The sequence below is a fragment of the Carettochelys insculpta genome, chromosome 9 (genome assembly GCF_033958435.1).
Source record: "Carettochelys insculpta isolate YL-2023 chromosome 9, ASM3395843v1, whole genome shotgun sequence".
Lineage (NCBI taxonomy): Eukaryota > Metazoa > Chordata > Testudines > Carettochelyidae > Carettochelys > Carettochelys insculpta.
In genome coordinates this window covers 36,594,157-36,611,798 of record NC_134145.1, presented here as the reverse complement: position 1 = coordinate 36,611,798, position 17,642 = coordinate 36,594,157, and the positions used below count along the sequence as shown (strand labels likewise).

The 17,642-nt window shown below is 42.9% G+C and overlaps 1 protein-coding gene across 2 annotated transcripts in view; it reads left to right on the top strand.

Moving 5' to 3' along the window:
- DPYD (dihydropyrimidine dehydrogenase) overlaps positions 1-17,642 on the top strand; it is a 725,075-nt gene that overhangs the window by 615,575 nt on the left and 91,858 nt on the right. For both annotated transcript variants that reach the window (XM_075002998.1, XM_075002997.1), the window contains exon 19: positions 7,369-7,511. In XM_075002998.1, coding sequence (XP_074859099.1) covers positions 7,369-7,511 — 143 coding nt within the window. The remainder of the gene's footprint in view (positions 1-7,368; positions 7,512-17,642) is intronic.

The following is a 17,642-nucleotide window of genomic DNA, read 5'->3' as shown; positions in this document are numbered from 1 at the left end:
TCCCTCCCCAGCTAATCTCACAGCTTGGGCTGCCAAGGTGCCAGTCCTCAGTACCAGCAAGTACCGGCACAAAAAAACCCACTGTATATTAGTGATGTACCAAACTGATTCTTGAAGAAACACTGATGGAGAAGTTATCCAGATTCCTTGATAAATCAAGTTCTGAATTATACACCTAAACTCTGAGCAACATCTATCCCGAACATGACATTTTGGTGCCTCATCTGTTTACTAGTACTTTGAGCATTATGTAGTACTAATAGCTTTCATTCTGGGGTTTTATACTAGTTGTATATCATATTTCTCTCCAGACCTGTCTGTTCACTGAATTTTCTTCTGCATATAAATGCATTCACTGGCCATTTTGAGGGATGTGCTTACTGCACTATTTCATTAAACTGCTGCATTATCGGGTAATTGTTTAAACATAATGCCATAGCACTATCAAAAGGAAAGGTGAACTAATGGCATTTGCAAATGTCAGGGATTATTTTAACGCTTTTATTATAGTTTATAAAAAGTAGGTTCAGGGCATTTCATGGCAATTATTTCCACAGAAATTGGTTATTTAAATAAATTGCTAATTATCTGGATATGACAGTATTGAAAACCCTGCTAATGAGTTATTTGATAAGTGTAGTTTATGGTGGCCACCTACAGGAGGGAAAGAGAACGAACATGTAGAATAAATGTGGCAAATAATGAATTAGGTGCAAATGTCTTGTCTTGTACATTTGCCTGTCATTTAAAACATGGATTGATATCTAGTTTCTTGAAACATCAGTATTACACAATACAAGCATGTGTAGAATATTCCTTTTAGAGCAGATTAATTTTTATTTGGTTTTGTCTAATCTTCAAACTTTCTTATCCTGTTACTATTTACAAGAGCTGATCATTTACAATGACTGAATGATGATTTTTCCCGGATCTATTCCAATTCTACCTTTTTTCCCCTGAACTCTGATATTTGCTCTCATATGTATTTGTTCTCTCTCTTCTTTTTCTCGTATTTTTCCTTCCCTGGTTTTATCACTCTAGCTTCTGGGAAGGCAGCGATTTCATCTACCTTGCTACAATACACATATGTGTGTGTGTGTGTGTGTATATTGAGAGAAGGAGGAGGTGGGTAGAGTTTCTTTTCTTTTCGGAGAGCAGTCATCAAAAATATGTGTTATCACAAATAATTTGAATGCTTAGTATCAGCTTTTCTTTGGAAAGTTAGTCTACTGTAGTACAAATTTGAATTTATATTTGTAAAGAGAAGCCACAATATAATTACTGTAACATAAATAAATTAAAATTAAATTTCACATTAGCATACAAAGAACCCTAGTGAAAATTATGATCTAATTTCAGTATTATGATGACTACTGTTTGGTAGTTATTAGGAGTTTTCTTGTTTGTCTGTTTGACTTAAGTGACTAAGTGACTATAGCTAAGTTTTAAAAGTTATTTAAATTTCAAAGAGTCAAACTATATGGTAGAAAAAATAAATATGTATGAAAAAAGCAAATTATTATATATATTCATGTATAAATTTCCCCTTATCAGCACAGGAGTTGGGAATTCCCATGCTGTCCTGTTAAAAGGATGCTGGTGGGAGGGTCGAATCTTGGTTACCGGCAGGCTCTTTTACAGCCGCTCTAGAAGCATCGAGTGTCCTTAACGCATACTGGAAGGCCTTTTTATCAAGTCTTTTATCAACTGTATCAAGTCTAATATCTATTACTTCTGAGATACCGGGATTTGTTTTCACATGGATGAGTACATGTGATGGCGAATAGCTGTTGCATTTTGGTTGAGAGTTATCAGAGCTTCCTAGTGAAACTAGGTTGCTTGGGAAGCCCCCAACATCGTGAGTCTTTTTTATTGAATGCAAAGTGCATTGTGTCTGACTTGATATGCTCAGCTCTGCAATGTGCTTAGCAATTATTGTCAGTTCCAAGTGCCTTCGGCTCCCCATAACTTCAGACCTGAAGGAGCTCAACACTTTGCAAGGCTGACCCTTAACAGTGGGTCCCACTGACAATAAGAACTGCAGCAGTAAGTTCTTGCGAGCCCCTTAATTTTTTCAACTGAGCTGAAGTCTCCCTCTTCCCAGGAGACAACAGCCACTTTTTTTTAAACTAAGATCGATGCTGGTGTGGCAATTGCTAGTGCTGTGTTAGTGTCTGTTCACTGTTCTCACAACAGAAGCACGATTCTAGTCATTTGCACTAAATAGAAGATTATTTGATGTATAAAATAACAGTTGTGAGGCTTCATATATTTTATTAAACTGTATTCCTGTGACTTCTATTTGCTTTAATCCTGAACTCTGACTTTTGTTTAAAATCAGAAGCAAAGCAAATGCCTAAGTACATAGCAGAAAAATAGGTAGGTTTTTTTTGGATTTTAGAATTATTTATCATTGGTTAGCTTCAAAATAATAATAGGTATAGCACATTTTAATGTGATACTAAAAAGAAGGGTTTTACCATGCAGTAGAATGTCATATCCACCACACGCATCTATTGCTCTCTCTTAAATCAAATCTTGGTTCTGTGCTTGAGGCCTGGATGAATGAGCTTCACGTATCAGACATAGCAGTATGTTATTTTACAGTACTCTATATGGCATCCCCCATCCAGCCCTTGATAACTGCTGCCATGTTGCCATCAATGGAGTATTGTGCTAGCAACTCTCTCAGCTGCTGACATTCACCTCCTGGAATTATAAATCTCAGTACATCAAATCATTTTGTCATGTGCTAAGTACGTGAATTGTCTCACTGAAACCCCAACTGCTGAAATGTGTTGCTGGATTGGGACCACAGTGTTTTGTTTTGTTTTTTTAATCAGACAATTTCCATTCTATGAAACCTCAGTGACTGGGTTTGGTTAGTTTATATTTCCTATTGCCAGTTGCTAGGTTTAGACTTAATCTTCATATTACATCATGACCCTGCCCTAAGCCTGTTGGAAGACTGAGGTTTTATCTGCCCCCACTTCGGTCCTCCTTGACCTTTCCTTCCTCATCAAGAGGCCATAATACATTTCTGTAATGGGACCAAGCATCATTTTAACTCCCTTGGCAGTCACATAAAAATGAAACTCTAGGACAACATCACTTCTCATTGGTTTTGCTTTTGTGAATGTCTATTGTAGTCACTCTTTTTAATTTATTCTTTATGTTACAGTGTTTCAGTATTTCAAAATACGATATGAGGTTTTTGCCGCTAATCAGTCAATTGTGGTGCACTGGGCCCTAGACCTGGCGCTTTTTTCATAACACAAGAAGGCTTACATGTGTTTTGAGTAAGAGATGCTTACACTTCAAAGTATGTTCCTTTTATGCCCTCCAGAATGCAAAGGAAAAAAATTGGAATAATAATGACATATCAGTCAATCAACCTTTTCAGTGACATAAGAGCTATTCATTTACTGTCATTAGAACCATTGCTCACATGATTTTGTGGGTCTTGTGGCTGAGTTATAGATGAATATTGTGCCTTTGCAATTGTATTCAAACATTTTATCACTGTCTTCTCTTCTGTGCTGCTGCAGCCACACCTCTGACTTTGTTAAACTTAAGGAAGTTCTTTCTGATTGCATTTTTATGCAAGCACCTTAACAAACAGTTCCTTGTTCCATCCCCATTCCTTCATGCTCATTGTTCAAGGGGACATTAATTTAAATAGGCAAAAAATTAAAGAGCTAAAAAGTATTTTTCAATAAAGAGGAATGCTGTGGATCTCCTTGCCACAAGATGTGAATGATGCCAAGGGTCTGACATGATTAAAAAGAGATTGGACATATGCATGGAAAATGAGACATCCGTAATCACATTGATATTTTTAAAAATGGAAGAGGAATAAGCCTTCATGCCTTGAAGCATAAGCCAGATATTAATGGATGTGATTTTGGGGAAAATAAAATTCTTCATGGGAAAATTATTTCATGGCAGGCATCTTCTGGGTTATTTGTATATTTCTCTGGAGCATCCATTTCTGGACAATGCTGGAGGATGGATTTTGGACTAGATGGATCAGTATTTAAAACTGGTATTTCTTTTATTCCTTTTCAGTCTTGCTCACAAAGACTGAGTTGTTGAAGCATTTTGTGTGATTACTTCTTGAAAACTGAATGCTCTTGCTTGGGTATTGTACACTTTTAGGCCACACATTAGAGGATTTAATAGACAAATTAATGAAAAATTTCTTGCATGATGTTATCATTCTGAGCCTAGTCCATAAGACTTGACCATTATCTCTGCAATAGTGCTGTGTGATGCCTAAGAGCAAGTTCTCATTGTATCATTTCACAGGTAATCTTTTTGAACCTTTCAATCTCATTATAGCATTCAGGCTAAAGTGACTGCAAATATCATATCATTGGTACCTGCTACAAAGTTCTGTGTGAGCTCTCTGCTCTTTTGTGATTCTGTTTTGCTGGCAGCTTTACTTAGATGCTATCATGAATGTTCCTTAAAATTCCCAATTTTTGTGAACCATCATTTAGTTGTCCCAAAAGCACACCAGTGCTGGCAGAAAAGCTTTTTCTTCACATTCAGCTAAGTTGTCCATTCATGTTTCAGAAAGTGTTCCTGGTGAAGATATCATTTCTCTTGATAGTCTCCAAAGTTGTTGTTGGAGCAAGGCATAACTTCAGTGCAAAAATGGTCCCTGTGCATGGAGCAGAACACCTCATATTCTTGATCAACAGTCCAGATGTTCAAGAACATCCAGCATGCCTTGAAGACACACATTAACGAGGCAGACTTATCAGGCATTGTGAATGCTGTTTCTCACTCAGATGTTGATGGGATGTAAAAAATCAAGAGCCCTGTTGTTGGCAGGGGGAGGAAATGTCAGGCTGGTAAATAATGAGGTGGGATCAGTGCTGAAGATGGTGTTACCCAAAGACATAATTTATGTGTAGAATCAGGAGCAGATGTCTGTAGAGACAACATAGCTAGGCATTTGGATGTTGATTTTGTAACATGTACTGACGGGACAGGCTTGTCAGACAGCCTGTTTTTGAAGTCTGGTGTTGCCTGTATCAGTGGTTTGTTAGGAGGAGGTGACATTTTGCTAGAGGCAACCTGAGCTGAAGAAAGAGGGGGGTTGAAATGGTTAAAGTAAACCAAATTTTCAGTTTTCTGTTGGAAAGATGACATTGGCAAGAGGTGTCCTTTTTAAAATGAAAAACTCTGCTGGAAAACTACAGCTACCTGGTTTAAAACAAATTGACAGGCCCCACACCCTGATGTGCAGAGCTGTACTACTTATGTGCTATGCTTGCCATACCAAGTGTGCTGTGCTAGCAATGAATAGGCACCAACTTACTGGTTCTAATTGCCAAACCAGAGGTGACCATTGTTTAAACAAATTAAAAAGTGTGATGTATGAAAAAGGACAACAGTTGCTGTGTCTAAACAACAGTCTCCTACATTGACCTTCGGTCCTTTTAGTGGAGATCCCTAGCAGGGCAAATACCTATGGCGGTAGTACACATGTTATGATTTTCACTTTGAGGTGGAACAATAGGGGACAGGAGAATGGCTATGTTGCATTCAGTGTTGGAGGAACACCTTCTCTCCCTTTGTTACACAAGTAAATATGTTGTCCAATGAACATTAAAAGTTACCAAAGAATATTTCTTTAGCAAATTAAAAATCCAGCTGGCAGACTCCCACATTTCTCTTTCATAATCGCACATGAGAGTAAAGAGACAACAACTATCAAATCTGGGTGGCGAAAGAGAAAGCAGTTCCTTGTCAGAATTAAATGGGGACAATGGTGTAAATGGAGGAGGGTGCGAGGAGGAACTGGCAACAGTCTGCTCTTCCCATGTTTCTTTCCCTCCTCCTTTCTCTTCATCTGTTTACAGTGCCTTGGTCCTCCCTTTTCTTCTACCCCTGCTGATCTTTATTACTGACTGCCTCCAGTGATCCTTTGCCCCAAGAGTAGATCAAATGGGAGCTCTGGGTTTCACCATGACCAGCTAATACAATTATAAATGTGTTACAATGGGTCTGCACAAGGTGTTCAGGGCATGTCATATCATGCTACTTACCTGAAGTTACTTACCTCCATGTAAAAAGCAAGATTTTAGCTCAAATTTAGACAGATCCCTTAGTCAATCTCCTCGTTTATAAAATATTCTTCCTGATATTGCTTTCCAGTCCATGTATAGTCCATGCACTACTGCAAGACAGTACTGTAATACACTGGATTTTGATTCTAAATCCACTGGATATTTTTATAAAAAAGCTATTAATAGTTTAAATACATCTAACATAGTTTAAAATACAGATAGCTGAATATATGCCAGCAACAAGAATATGTGCTGTATGGTACATGCTGTATTCTTATGTGTATGTTAATACTCATGTATCATCAATATACATTAAACAAATAAAATAAATTGTCTAAGCAGGGTTTTATCATGATTCACATAAATGGCTCAAAAGATTGAGTGGCCAAATCCCTATATTCCACTTGGAAAATTTAGACCCCAATCCTGCATGAGTAACTTTGAACAGTACCATGCAATTTTAGGGAATATTCTAATCAAAGCAGATATCCTTAAAGAGATAGCGATCAGAAGGGTAGATGTGTTAGTCTATATCCGCAACAACAACGAGAAGTTCAGTGGCACCTTATAGACAAACAGATTTTTTGGAGCATAAGCTTTTGTGGGCACAGACCTGCTTCATGAGATGCATTTGACAAAGTGGGTCTTTGCCTACGAAAGCTTGTGTGCCAAAAATCTGTTAGTCTTAAGGTTCCATGGGACTTGTTGTTTTTTTAAAAAGATACCAACATCCCTGAATGTATCCACAGGCTATATGTATTAAATAGTATCCAAAATGCCAAACGCTTTTGTAATGGTGGTTGTAAGCAAAATGTTACATTTAGATTATATAAAATAAATTCAAAATCCTCCATTTCTTTGCACTACCTCTGTGTTCACACCAGCAACCTTCTACTTTATGTAGAAATTTAAAGCTGTATGTCTATAATTTACTATATGGAATTGTTTTCTGTTTCTAATTATATTGTTCCTTGTTCTTTTAAAACAGATGCTTAAATGTTTGAGCCAATTTTTGTGTCTTATCCAGTTAAATATGCAAGTGTTTCTGTTTGCAATTTTAGTGTTATTACACCCACATTCCTAACACTTTTACATGTAATAATACTATCCAAAACCTGATACGTGTTGATTTACAAATTGTTATATTTTAGATATGAGAATTTGATATTAGTTCTAGATATTAGCGATTTATCTAGTACAACACTGCCATCCCATGATGGGCATGCACACAACATATCTAAGTCTGCAGTATTCCAACATGCTAACACTGTACTCTGGTTTTCTTTAGGAAGTGCTATTCGGCCCATAGCCCTGCGAGCAGTATCTGCCATAGCTCATGCCCTTCCAGGATTTCCCATTTTAGCAACAGGAGGAGTTGATTCAGCTGAGAGTGGGCTGCAATTTCTCCACGTTGGTGCTTCTGTTCTACAGGTATTTGAGTTATTTACTCCTTTAAAAGTGATAATTAGTAATGTAGCACAGAAATGTAATTCATCTTAAAACTAAAGATTTCACCTCAAAGTAGTAAAAAGGAAGTGTTAAGATAATTGATCCATTAGGACAAATGTTCATATTGTTAGTTTCAAACTCATTGCTAGGAGCCATTTGCTTAAGATATTCGGTGATGGAATGGATGCCCCGTAACGTATTGTGCTGCCCTGGGAAAGGCTAGCTTTTCAAAAATGAAATGGGATCTTTTTTCTCTAACCTAGAAAGTTTCCAATTTAAATCAATTTCTCTTGTTAAGCAAATTAAGTTGATAATTTTGTGTGCGCCATAGTGCATTCTGTGTTTTCACGTTCTGTCTTGCCCAATGTAAGCTCTTTGGACCAGGGAGTTTTCATTCTGTCTCTTGTTTAGCACCAAAAAAAAAAAAAAAATTCCAATTGGCTTCACTTTGATCACACCTGGATTCAGTTTGAAAAGTCTTCGTTTTCACCCAGGCAATAAACTTCCTCAAGCATTTGTCTTGATTTACAAACAATGCAAAACTTTTCATCCTTTACATGTTGTTGGCATCACAGTCCATGGCTAAAGAATAGTCAGCCAAGATAGCTTGCAGTTGGCATTGGCTGATCTTTTCTTAAGCTTTAGACATACTTTAGAGTGAATGGTCGATTTTTCTTTAATACCAGATGTTGTTAGTATAAGTCCTAGAAGCTCCATTGGCACTTCTGACTGCTGCCTGCATTGAACAGTCATTTAGAACAATTGTGAATATGTAAAGGAGGAAGACTGTTGTGGACAGTAGGTGGTCACAGTGTTTCTTTCACCAGGACATCAACCCCATGATGTTAGGGTAGAGCCTAATCTTGTATGTTGTGAATCTTTGGAAGCCTGCAGGATCAGTAAATAATCAGGCAAGAAAGACATAGTGTGCATTGCATCTAAATGAAGGGAGAAACTTGTGTTTGGAGGCAATGGTAGTAATAGTAGTAGTAGGCATCCTTCAGTCTGCATAGACTATGGATCGTGCCCTTTAAAGTTTCAATTGAGGACTTCATTTACAGTGTCTATTGTGACTATGAAGACCCACACGAGAGTGACAGTCCTTGCTGCATCCCTTGCAGATGTAGTGGGTGTCTGGCAAGTCCTTATTGTGCTTTTTGTGCGCTCGCTTCTCCTCTGCTAGCTGTCTGATCTTCATCTCGCCCTTCTGAAGGCCCTTGTGTAACCCCTGCCTCCATCTGCTGCGGTCATCTGCTAGTTCTTCCCAGTTGTCCAGCTCGATGTCTACCTCTCTGAGGTCTCTCTTGCAGACATCTTTGTAGCACAACTGGGGGCATCCGGGAGGTCTTTTGTCAGAGGCTAGCTCACCATACAGGATGTCTTTTGGAATCCTTCCATCATTCATCCTGTGGACGTGGCCAAGCCAGCGGAGTCAACGCTGCCTGAGGAGGGTGTGCATGGTTGGGATTCCAGCTTGCTCGAGGACGGCGGTGTTGGTCACTCTGTCCTTCCATGATATTCCAAGGATGCGCCTGAGGCAGCACAAGTGGAAGACGTTCAGCCTCTTTTCCTGGCGGGCGTACAGGGTCCAAGTCTCGCTGCCATAAAGGAGGGTGCTGAGGATGCAGGCTCGCATTTTGGTGTGAGTGTACAGCTTGTTGTTATTCCACACTCTCCTGCTGAGTCTGGACAGAGTTGTGGCTGCTTTTCCGATCCTCCTATTTAGCTCAGTGTCCAATGACAGGATGTCAGTGATGGTGGACCCGAGGTAAACGAGCTCGTGGACAACCTCTAACGTATAGTTGTCAATGCTGATTGATGGGGATTCAGCAACATCCTGACCGAGTACGTTTGTCTTCTTTAGGCTGATGGTAAGCCCAAAGTCCTTGCACGCTTTGGAGAACTGATCCAGCAGTTTTTGAAGCTGGTCTTCTGTGTGAGACACTACAGCAGCATTGTCTGCGAACAGCATGTCTCTGATGAGGACTTCCCGCACCTTAGACTTAGCTTTCAGCCTTGCAAGGTTAAACAGTTTCCCATCAGATCTTGTGTGCAGCAAGATGCCCTCTGTTGAAGATCCAAAGGCATGCTTCAGGAGGAGTGCAAAGAAGATCCTGAACAATGTCAGAGCAAGTATGCATCCTTGTTTGACGCCGCTCCTAATTCTGAAAGCATCCGATAATGCACCGTCATATTGGATGGTTCTTCTCATGTCTTTGTGGAACGACTGGATCATCTTGAGTAACCGTGGAGGACAGCCTTTCTTGTGGAGCAGTTTGAACAGACCATCCCTGCTGACCAAGTCAAAGGCCTCGGTCAGGTCGATGAAGGCTATGTAGAGTGGCTTTCTCTGCTCCCTGCACTTCTCCTGCAGCTGCCTTAGAGAGAAAACCATGTCAACGGTACACCTCTCTGCGCGGAATCCGCACTGCGATTCGGGGTACACCCTCTCAGCAATCTTCTGGAGTCTGCCAACGATGACGCGAGCGAACAGTTTACCAGTGACGCTTAGGAGGGAGATTCCACGGTAATTGTTGCAGTCGCTTCTGTCTCCTTTGTTCTTATACAACGTTACAATGTTAGCGTCGTGCATATCCTGTGGAACCTCACCCGCTTTCCAGCACAGGCACAGTAGCTCATGTAGGGGTTTCAGGAGTGTGTCCGCGGCACATTTGATTACCTCTGGTGGTATACCATCCTGACCAGGGGCCTTTCCTGCTGCAATGCTGTCGATGGCTCTTTTCAGTTCATCCACAGTCGGTTCTTGATCCAGTTCGTCCATTACTGGTAGGAGCTTGACGGCATCGAGGGCTGCGTCAACCACAACGTTCTCGCGTGAGTACAGCTCGGAGTAGTGCTCAACCCAGCGCTCCATCTGTTTGGCTTTGTCAGCAATGACTTCACCTGATTTGGATTTCAGAGGTGCCATCTTGTTCTGGGTGAGTCCTAATGCCTTCCTCATACCCTCGTACATTTCTCTGAGATTACCAAAGTCGGCACAGGTCTGGATGGTGCTGCATAGCTGGAGCCATTGGTTGTTGGCACAGCGCCTGGCTGTCTGCTGTATTGTTCTCCTGGCCTCTCTAAGTGCTTCCTGGGTACTCTGGCTTGGTGAGCGTTTGTACTCCAGGAGTGCAGCGCGCTTCTTTTCAATGACTGGAATCATCTCATCGGAGTGAGCTTTGAACCAATCATTCGTGTCTCTAGCTCTTCTTCCAAACACCGACAAGGCCGTGTTGTAAACTGTATCCCTCAGATGTTGCCATTTGGATGTCACATCGGCACCCCCAGGGCCACTGCACAGATTTTCCTGGAGGGTCTCTCTGAACTCTTCAGCTTTCTCCGAGTTTGCCGTCTTTCTGGCATCAATGCGGGGCCTTCCAGCAGGTTTACAGCAGTACAGCTTCTTGGGTCTCAGCTTGAGCTTGGAGCAAACTAGCGGGTGATCTGTATCACAGTCAGCACTATGATAGCTGCGTGTCAGAAGGATGTTTTTGAGGTTATTACGCCTCGTGATGACCACATCTAGTTGATGCCAGTGCTTCGAGCGTGGGTGTCTCCACGACACTCTGTGCCGTGGCTTCGTTTGGAAGAATGTGTTTGTGATGCACAGATTGTGATACATGCACAGTTCAAGGAGACGCTGTCCATTGTCATTCATTTTTCCCACACCGAAGTGTCCTAAGCAGGAAGGCCATGAGGCCCAATCAGCTCCAACTCTTGCATTGAAGTCACCCAAGATGTACAGTTGTTCACGACCAGGTATTTGCACTACAGCAGCACTAAGCACGTCATAGAACTTGTCTTTTACTTCTGGTGTAGCGTACAGGGTTGGAGCATAAGCGCTGATCAGGTGGACGGGACCGGCGCAAGTTTGAAGCGTGATCCGAAGAAGTCTTGCTGATCCGCCCATGACTAAATCCACCATTTGTAGAAGGGTGTTTCTGACAGCAAAGCCAACACCATGCTCTCTGGGCTCTTCATGGGCTTTACCCTGCCAGAAAAAGGTGTAGTCCTTTTCCTTTAGAGATCCCGAATCTGCGAGTCGCGTCTCTTGCAGTGCAGTGATATCAACTCTGAGCCTCTTCAGTTCCTCGTTGATGACAGCGGTCTTTCGGGTGTCACTGATGGCCTGAAGATCTTCAGTCAAGCCGGTCAGCATGGTCCGCACATTCCAGCAAGCAAGCTTAAATTGTTGATGTTTCTCATTTCTTGTTGATTTTCTTATTGGTTTGCCTGGTGCCCAAATTTCAGTCACTTGTCAGGTTCAGGAACCTTAAGCCTCACGCACCCAGCGAGGCAGGTGAACTGTGGTGGGACAGTACCCTATTGGCTGGGGGCTGCCCAGCTTGAGGCGGGCGGTGACTGTCCAGTGAGATGCAAGGATCTCTCCCACCGTTGAAGGCAACCCCTGGCGCTCGTTCTCTACGCCAATCGAGCAAGAGCTTATAACCTGTATCTGTTGCCTCCCGTGTTGATGCAATGCTGTTCAGCGACACCGGAGTACTTCTCCGGGTGCGAGCCTGGGCACTTATTATGGAGACTCTGGGCTGCCCAGACACCAGTGTCCCCCTCTCGGCTTTACTGATATAGTCCAAAGGAGAGGATAACCTCCACGTCTGGTACCAGCTCAGCTGCAGGAGTTGCCGGGACAGTGCCAGAAGTTGACACCGAACTGCCTTCGGACTCCACTCTGGATTTTCTGTCAGGGTTTACTCCCTTAGCCTTTCTCCTTCCCAGGATAACCCACAAGGCAGTGGGGTGTGGAGAATGTGGTTAAAGAGCCCGCTACTTCATACCTCTCTGTCACCGTGAGTCACCATAGCTCCCTGTGGAGCAATGTCCTCATATCCCCAGGACCCTCCTCCCCACCTTTCACCGCCCCCCAGCTACCATCACCATAGGACCCTCCCCAACCCACTACCCCCATCTGCTCCCATGTCCGCCCTCCTCACTGCACTGGCCCCTCTCCCCCCAGCTGCTCTCAGTGCCCCCAGGTCCACCTTCCCCCATCGCTCTTCAGGCTCTTCTCTTCAGAGACTCCTTTTCCTGGTAGTTGGACAATAACAGGACAATGGTACCTTCGTTCTCAATGCCACTTTTGGCACTGAAAATTACATTCCATGTAAGTCAAACCTTACTGGACAGCTTCAGTGGTGGCAAATGCTAGTTCCAGGTTTGCTCTGGTGGAGAGAAAATTGTGGGTAACTCTATTGGTGTGATTATTTGCATGAGCCCTGAAAAATCACTCAGTGCTAAGAGTTTTGGGGATCTCGGACTTCAAGCTTGACAGTATCATGAAGCTTTCAAAGCAGCTAGCAAACTGAACACCCCAAGGATCCCAAACTGTTGTTTGTCTGGTAGCCAGAAGCAAGTAAGTGCAGTCAAATGGTCCAGATTGTGGGGGGAGGCAGAGGGGATAGAAGTGGGAGGGAACATTGGTGTAACTTGTAACCGTTTGAGGGGAGAAGTAGCAGTGGGAGACTCACATGCCCTGACAGATATTCCTGTCTCTCTGTATTAGCATCAAACAAGCAGAAGAGTATATAAGGTTATCCTGTACCTTGATTTGTCCAGCTGCTTTATTAATTGCCCTTATTAATTTTAAAACTTCTATTAGATGATTTCAAACTCTCCTTTTCTTGTAGAGGGGATCAGAGAGCTAGAGTAACACTGTCAGTATTACTTCAGTTCTGCGTCTCTCTTGCCTCTTCTCTGCACCTCCCGCTCATGGTATGATGCTAATTCTAGTATAATATTTGTCTACAACAAAAGTATTATCAACAAGGGAATGTTTTCAGACCTGCACATTCCTTTCATTTATGGCTGCTAATGAGAACTGAACCTAGACTTAAAGTATAAATAACATTCTACAGTTTTCTTCACTGAAGCGCTGAGGATTTTTGTTGAAAAGTTATATATTGGTAACAATATATAGCTGACTTATCATGTTTCCATTCTATTAAATCTCTGAAGGACTTTGATTAAGGATGGGTGAAAATTCATTAATGTAGAATTATACATTTTTCCTTAATACAGATTGTGTAGGTGTGTTTGGGGGATGATTTTCTTGTGTGTAGATATTTCCCTGAAGACAATGGAGAATTCTAAAATGTAAATACAGAGAGAACAGAATGGGTATTGCTTCTGGAGTGGCTAATTAAAGAATACTTACTGAACCTAGAAAACTCAGGATGATTTTTGCATACTAATTAAGTATTGGCTGATTAAAGTGATTCATGTTCAGTGTGGAGCCGTGTGCCATAGAACACTTGGCTGGACATCTCCTTTAGAGAGCACTGCAAGGCTCATCTATTTCCAGCATCATTTTCTCAAGAGAGACAGTCACGATCTCTGTTTTCTCCTCTTTGGATTTCTTTATACCAGAAAGTTGCTTTGGTTTTACATAAAGAATTTTTCAAACTGATTTAGATAAATGATTGCAAAACCCTGTGTGGACATTTATTTTGGTTTGAGTTCTTATTTCAGCATAGCTGAAGTCAGTGAGGAATAGGTATAAGCAGTGCTTTTTCTGTATGTAAAGAAAAAGAGAGAGAGAGAGAGAGGAGCTGGTACTCAGCTGGCTCCCCTCCCCCAAGTTCCCTAGCCAATCCTGTGGCTGGGGCTGCCGAAGTGCAAGTACTCAGTACCAGCACAAAAAAAACACTGGCTGTAAGACAAATGGGTATAATCTTCTCTGAAACCAAAATGATATTGACCTCAGATATGTCCCCTGTTGAAAGGAAGAAGTAGAAGTTGGCAGGGAAAACATAAAACCTTCAGTAGAGGGTGATGCCTTCAACAAACCTCTCCAGTGCCCTCTTCTGCTGCTCTGCAAATTTTCACAAAATGACAACCTCTCCACTTTGATACCTACAGCCCCCCTCCTTATTTCTCATGCAAGATCACAAGCTCCAGCACTCATGTTCATACACAGCTCTTTTTCTAGCTCCAGTTTCTCCTTCTCGGGTGATTCCTTCCTGGCCCTGTGCTTCTACTGGCTCCGGTCCTGGACACTGTCCCTTCCAGCTTGCAGTCAGGAGCTCAGCTGCTTCAGTGGATGAGGCCTGGTTGCTGCTGTTCTTTCATCTAGAGCTACAGTTCCTCATCCCCTACTACTGTCCCCCTCTCCACATGCCTGGAACAACCAAAATTTCCTTCTCTGGAAAAGCTTTCAAAGGGGCCATGATATCTAAACCCCAAAGAGGTACTCATGAATATCTGGGAGTGATACAAAATAAATGAATAGGTAGTACTTCCAATTTATGTAATTTTGTGAATGGTTGGAAAGAGCATTTTTGAAAAAAAAATTCAGTCAGATCGTGGATGCATTTAAATACTTCCATGACTGTTCTCTTAGTACTTAGTCAGAGTATATCTCCATCTACTTATTTGTTTTTTAATATAGGAATGAAATAAATATTTCATCCATGTGTGCCCAGTCCTGCATTTCTTGCATACCCAAAGCTCTCACTGATTTTTGACTGATTTTTTATTTTTGACTGCATCATTCTGAGTTTTGTTCTTTTACTTTGTCTGTTAGAGAGTGCTGTGTCATTGAAGTAACATTTTGACTTTCAAGTGAGCTTTTTCCTAAAGCTTTGATTTTACAGAAATAAGATTTTCCATTTGTTTTTTGTGTCACTTGCATCACATATACTTTACCATGTCACGTCAATGGTTTGGTAGATTGTTTGAAAGGCCTTTGAGAAGCAGACATGCATTTTCAGAAGTCATTATACTGTAGAAAACTAAAAATGGAGACAATTATAGAAAATTCCAGTGGAAGGTGAAAACGTATTGTGGGAAAAGCAACAAAAGCACAAAAATACTAAAGTAAAACTCACTTCACAGTAGCCTGTATGATTCAATTGTAGATCAATATTATGTAGTTAATGCTTTAGCAGTAGAGCATTAATTTGCAATTACCGCAGGCGATCTGATCCTCTGTGTTTCGTCCATTGACATAAATGACCTTTTGTTGAAAGAGATTCTGCAGTCATTATTTCTAGCGGATGTAACAAAAACAGGATAGAACAAAGAGCTTACTCTCTTCAGTATGCATTTTTCATGGCAGAGGATCCTGAATTTATACCTGGGCATGGCATATTTTTAATAAATCTTTACTATTTAGTTGTTAATTTGAAAAGAATAATGGGTATTTTCAAACAAGTGTTTGGACTATTATGAAATGTGTAAGCCATGGGCATACATATCTCCATCACCTCCAGTCTGAATTTCTGAAATCCACTCTACAGGTATTTCTGTTGGCCACCTGGGCTACGTCTACACGTGCAGCCAACATCGAAATGGCTTATTTCGATGTTGCGACATCGAAATAGTCTATTTCGATGAATAACGTCTACACGTCCTCCAGGGCCGACAACGTCGATGTTCAACTTCGACGTTGCTCAGCCCAACATCGAAATAGGCGCAGCGAGGGAACGTCTACACGTCAAAGTAGCACACATCGAAATAGGGATGCCAGGCACAGCTGCAGACAGGGTCACAGGGCGGACTCAACAGCCAGCCGCTCCCTTAAAGGGCCCCTCCCAGACACAGTTGCACTAAACAACACAAGATACACAGAGCTGACAACTGGTTGCAGACCCTGTGCCTGCAGCATAGATCCCCAGCTGCCGCAGAAGCAGCCAGAAGCCCTGGGCTAAGGGCTGCTGCCCACGGTGACCATAGAGCCCCGCAGGGGCTGGAGAGAGAGCATCTCTCAACCCCCCAGCTGATGGCCGCCATGGAGGACCCAGCAATTTCGACATTGCGGGACGCGGATCGTCTACACGGTCCTTACTTCGACGTTGAACGTCGAAGTAGGGCGCTATTCCTATCTCCTCATGAGGTTAGCGACTTTGACGTCTTGCCGCCTAACGTCGAAGTTGGTGCCGCTACTTCGAAGTAGTGTGCACGTGTAGACGCAGCTCTGGAGTGCTACTTCTTCCATTGCGTATTTCTAAAGACTTATATTGTGGCTTTGCCACAAGGTCCTTGGTAAAAGGCACCCCATAATTATTCCAGTCCAGAAACAGACCATAGGCCAGACTGTGAATCAAAGTCACGATCTCGTCCCTGACTCCTCTCTGGCTTGAAGAAACTTTGTCACCCCTCTGTCACCTATTTAGAACTATTTATTTCCTTAATGCGTCAGCTCAAATGCACTCCAGCACATTGGTGGGACTGATTCAAGCCTCTACCCACTCCCCCACCTTGCTTGTCAACTCTTCACTCATCTGTCCCAGGGTGGGGTTTATCTCCTCCCAAAGAGGCTGCTGTCCTTATGTTGTGATCCAAGATATGGTTAGTTTACGTATGGGATAATAATACCCTTGGAATGCACTTCCTGCTGTGTGCAGGGTTACACAATAAAGGCTATGTCTACACGTGAAGCCTACATCGAAATAGCTTATTTCGATGTAGCGACATCGAAATAGGCTATTTCGATGAATAACGTCTACACGTCCTCCAGGGCTGGCAACGTCGATGTTCAACTTCGACGTTGTGCAGCACAACATCGAAATAGGCGCAGCGAGGGAACGTCTACACGCCAAAGTAGCACACATCGAAATAGGGATGCCAAGCACAGCTGCAGACAGGGTCACAGGGCGGACTAGCGCTTCCAGGGCAACAGCTAGCCGCTCCCTTAAAGGGCCCCTCCCAGACACACTCAGCCTGCACAGCACGCGGTCTGAGGAGCCATAGGCACACAGACCCTGGGCGACGCAGGCATGGACACCTAGCAGCAGCAGCAGCAGCAGCAGCAGCAGCAGCAGCAGCCAGAGGTCCACCCAGCCCTCCCGGCAGGAGCAGGGCTTGCCCTGCTCCATGCCATGCAGGAGGCAGCTGAGTACCTCCTTGCTACACCGGAGGAGGAGCTGCCCCCAGGGCAGCAGGGCTCAACCCCCAACCCTGCAGCACCCCGCCCCCTGCCCCGCCTCACACGCCGGCGGCTGTGGAGCTACCCCACCAGCACTGACTGGTGGGAGCGGCTGGTGCTTGGGGAGTGGGACGACGACCGCTGGCTCAGGAACTTCAGGATGAGCCGGCAGACATTTCTGGAGCTGTGCCAGTGGCTCACCCCCACACTCAGGCACCAGGACACTG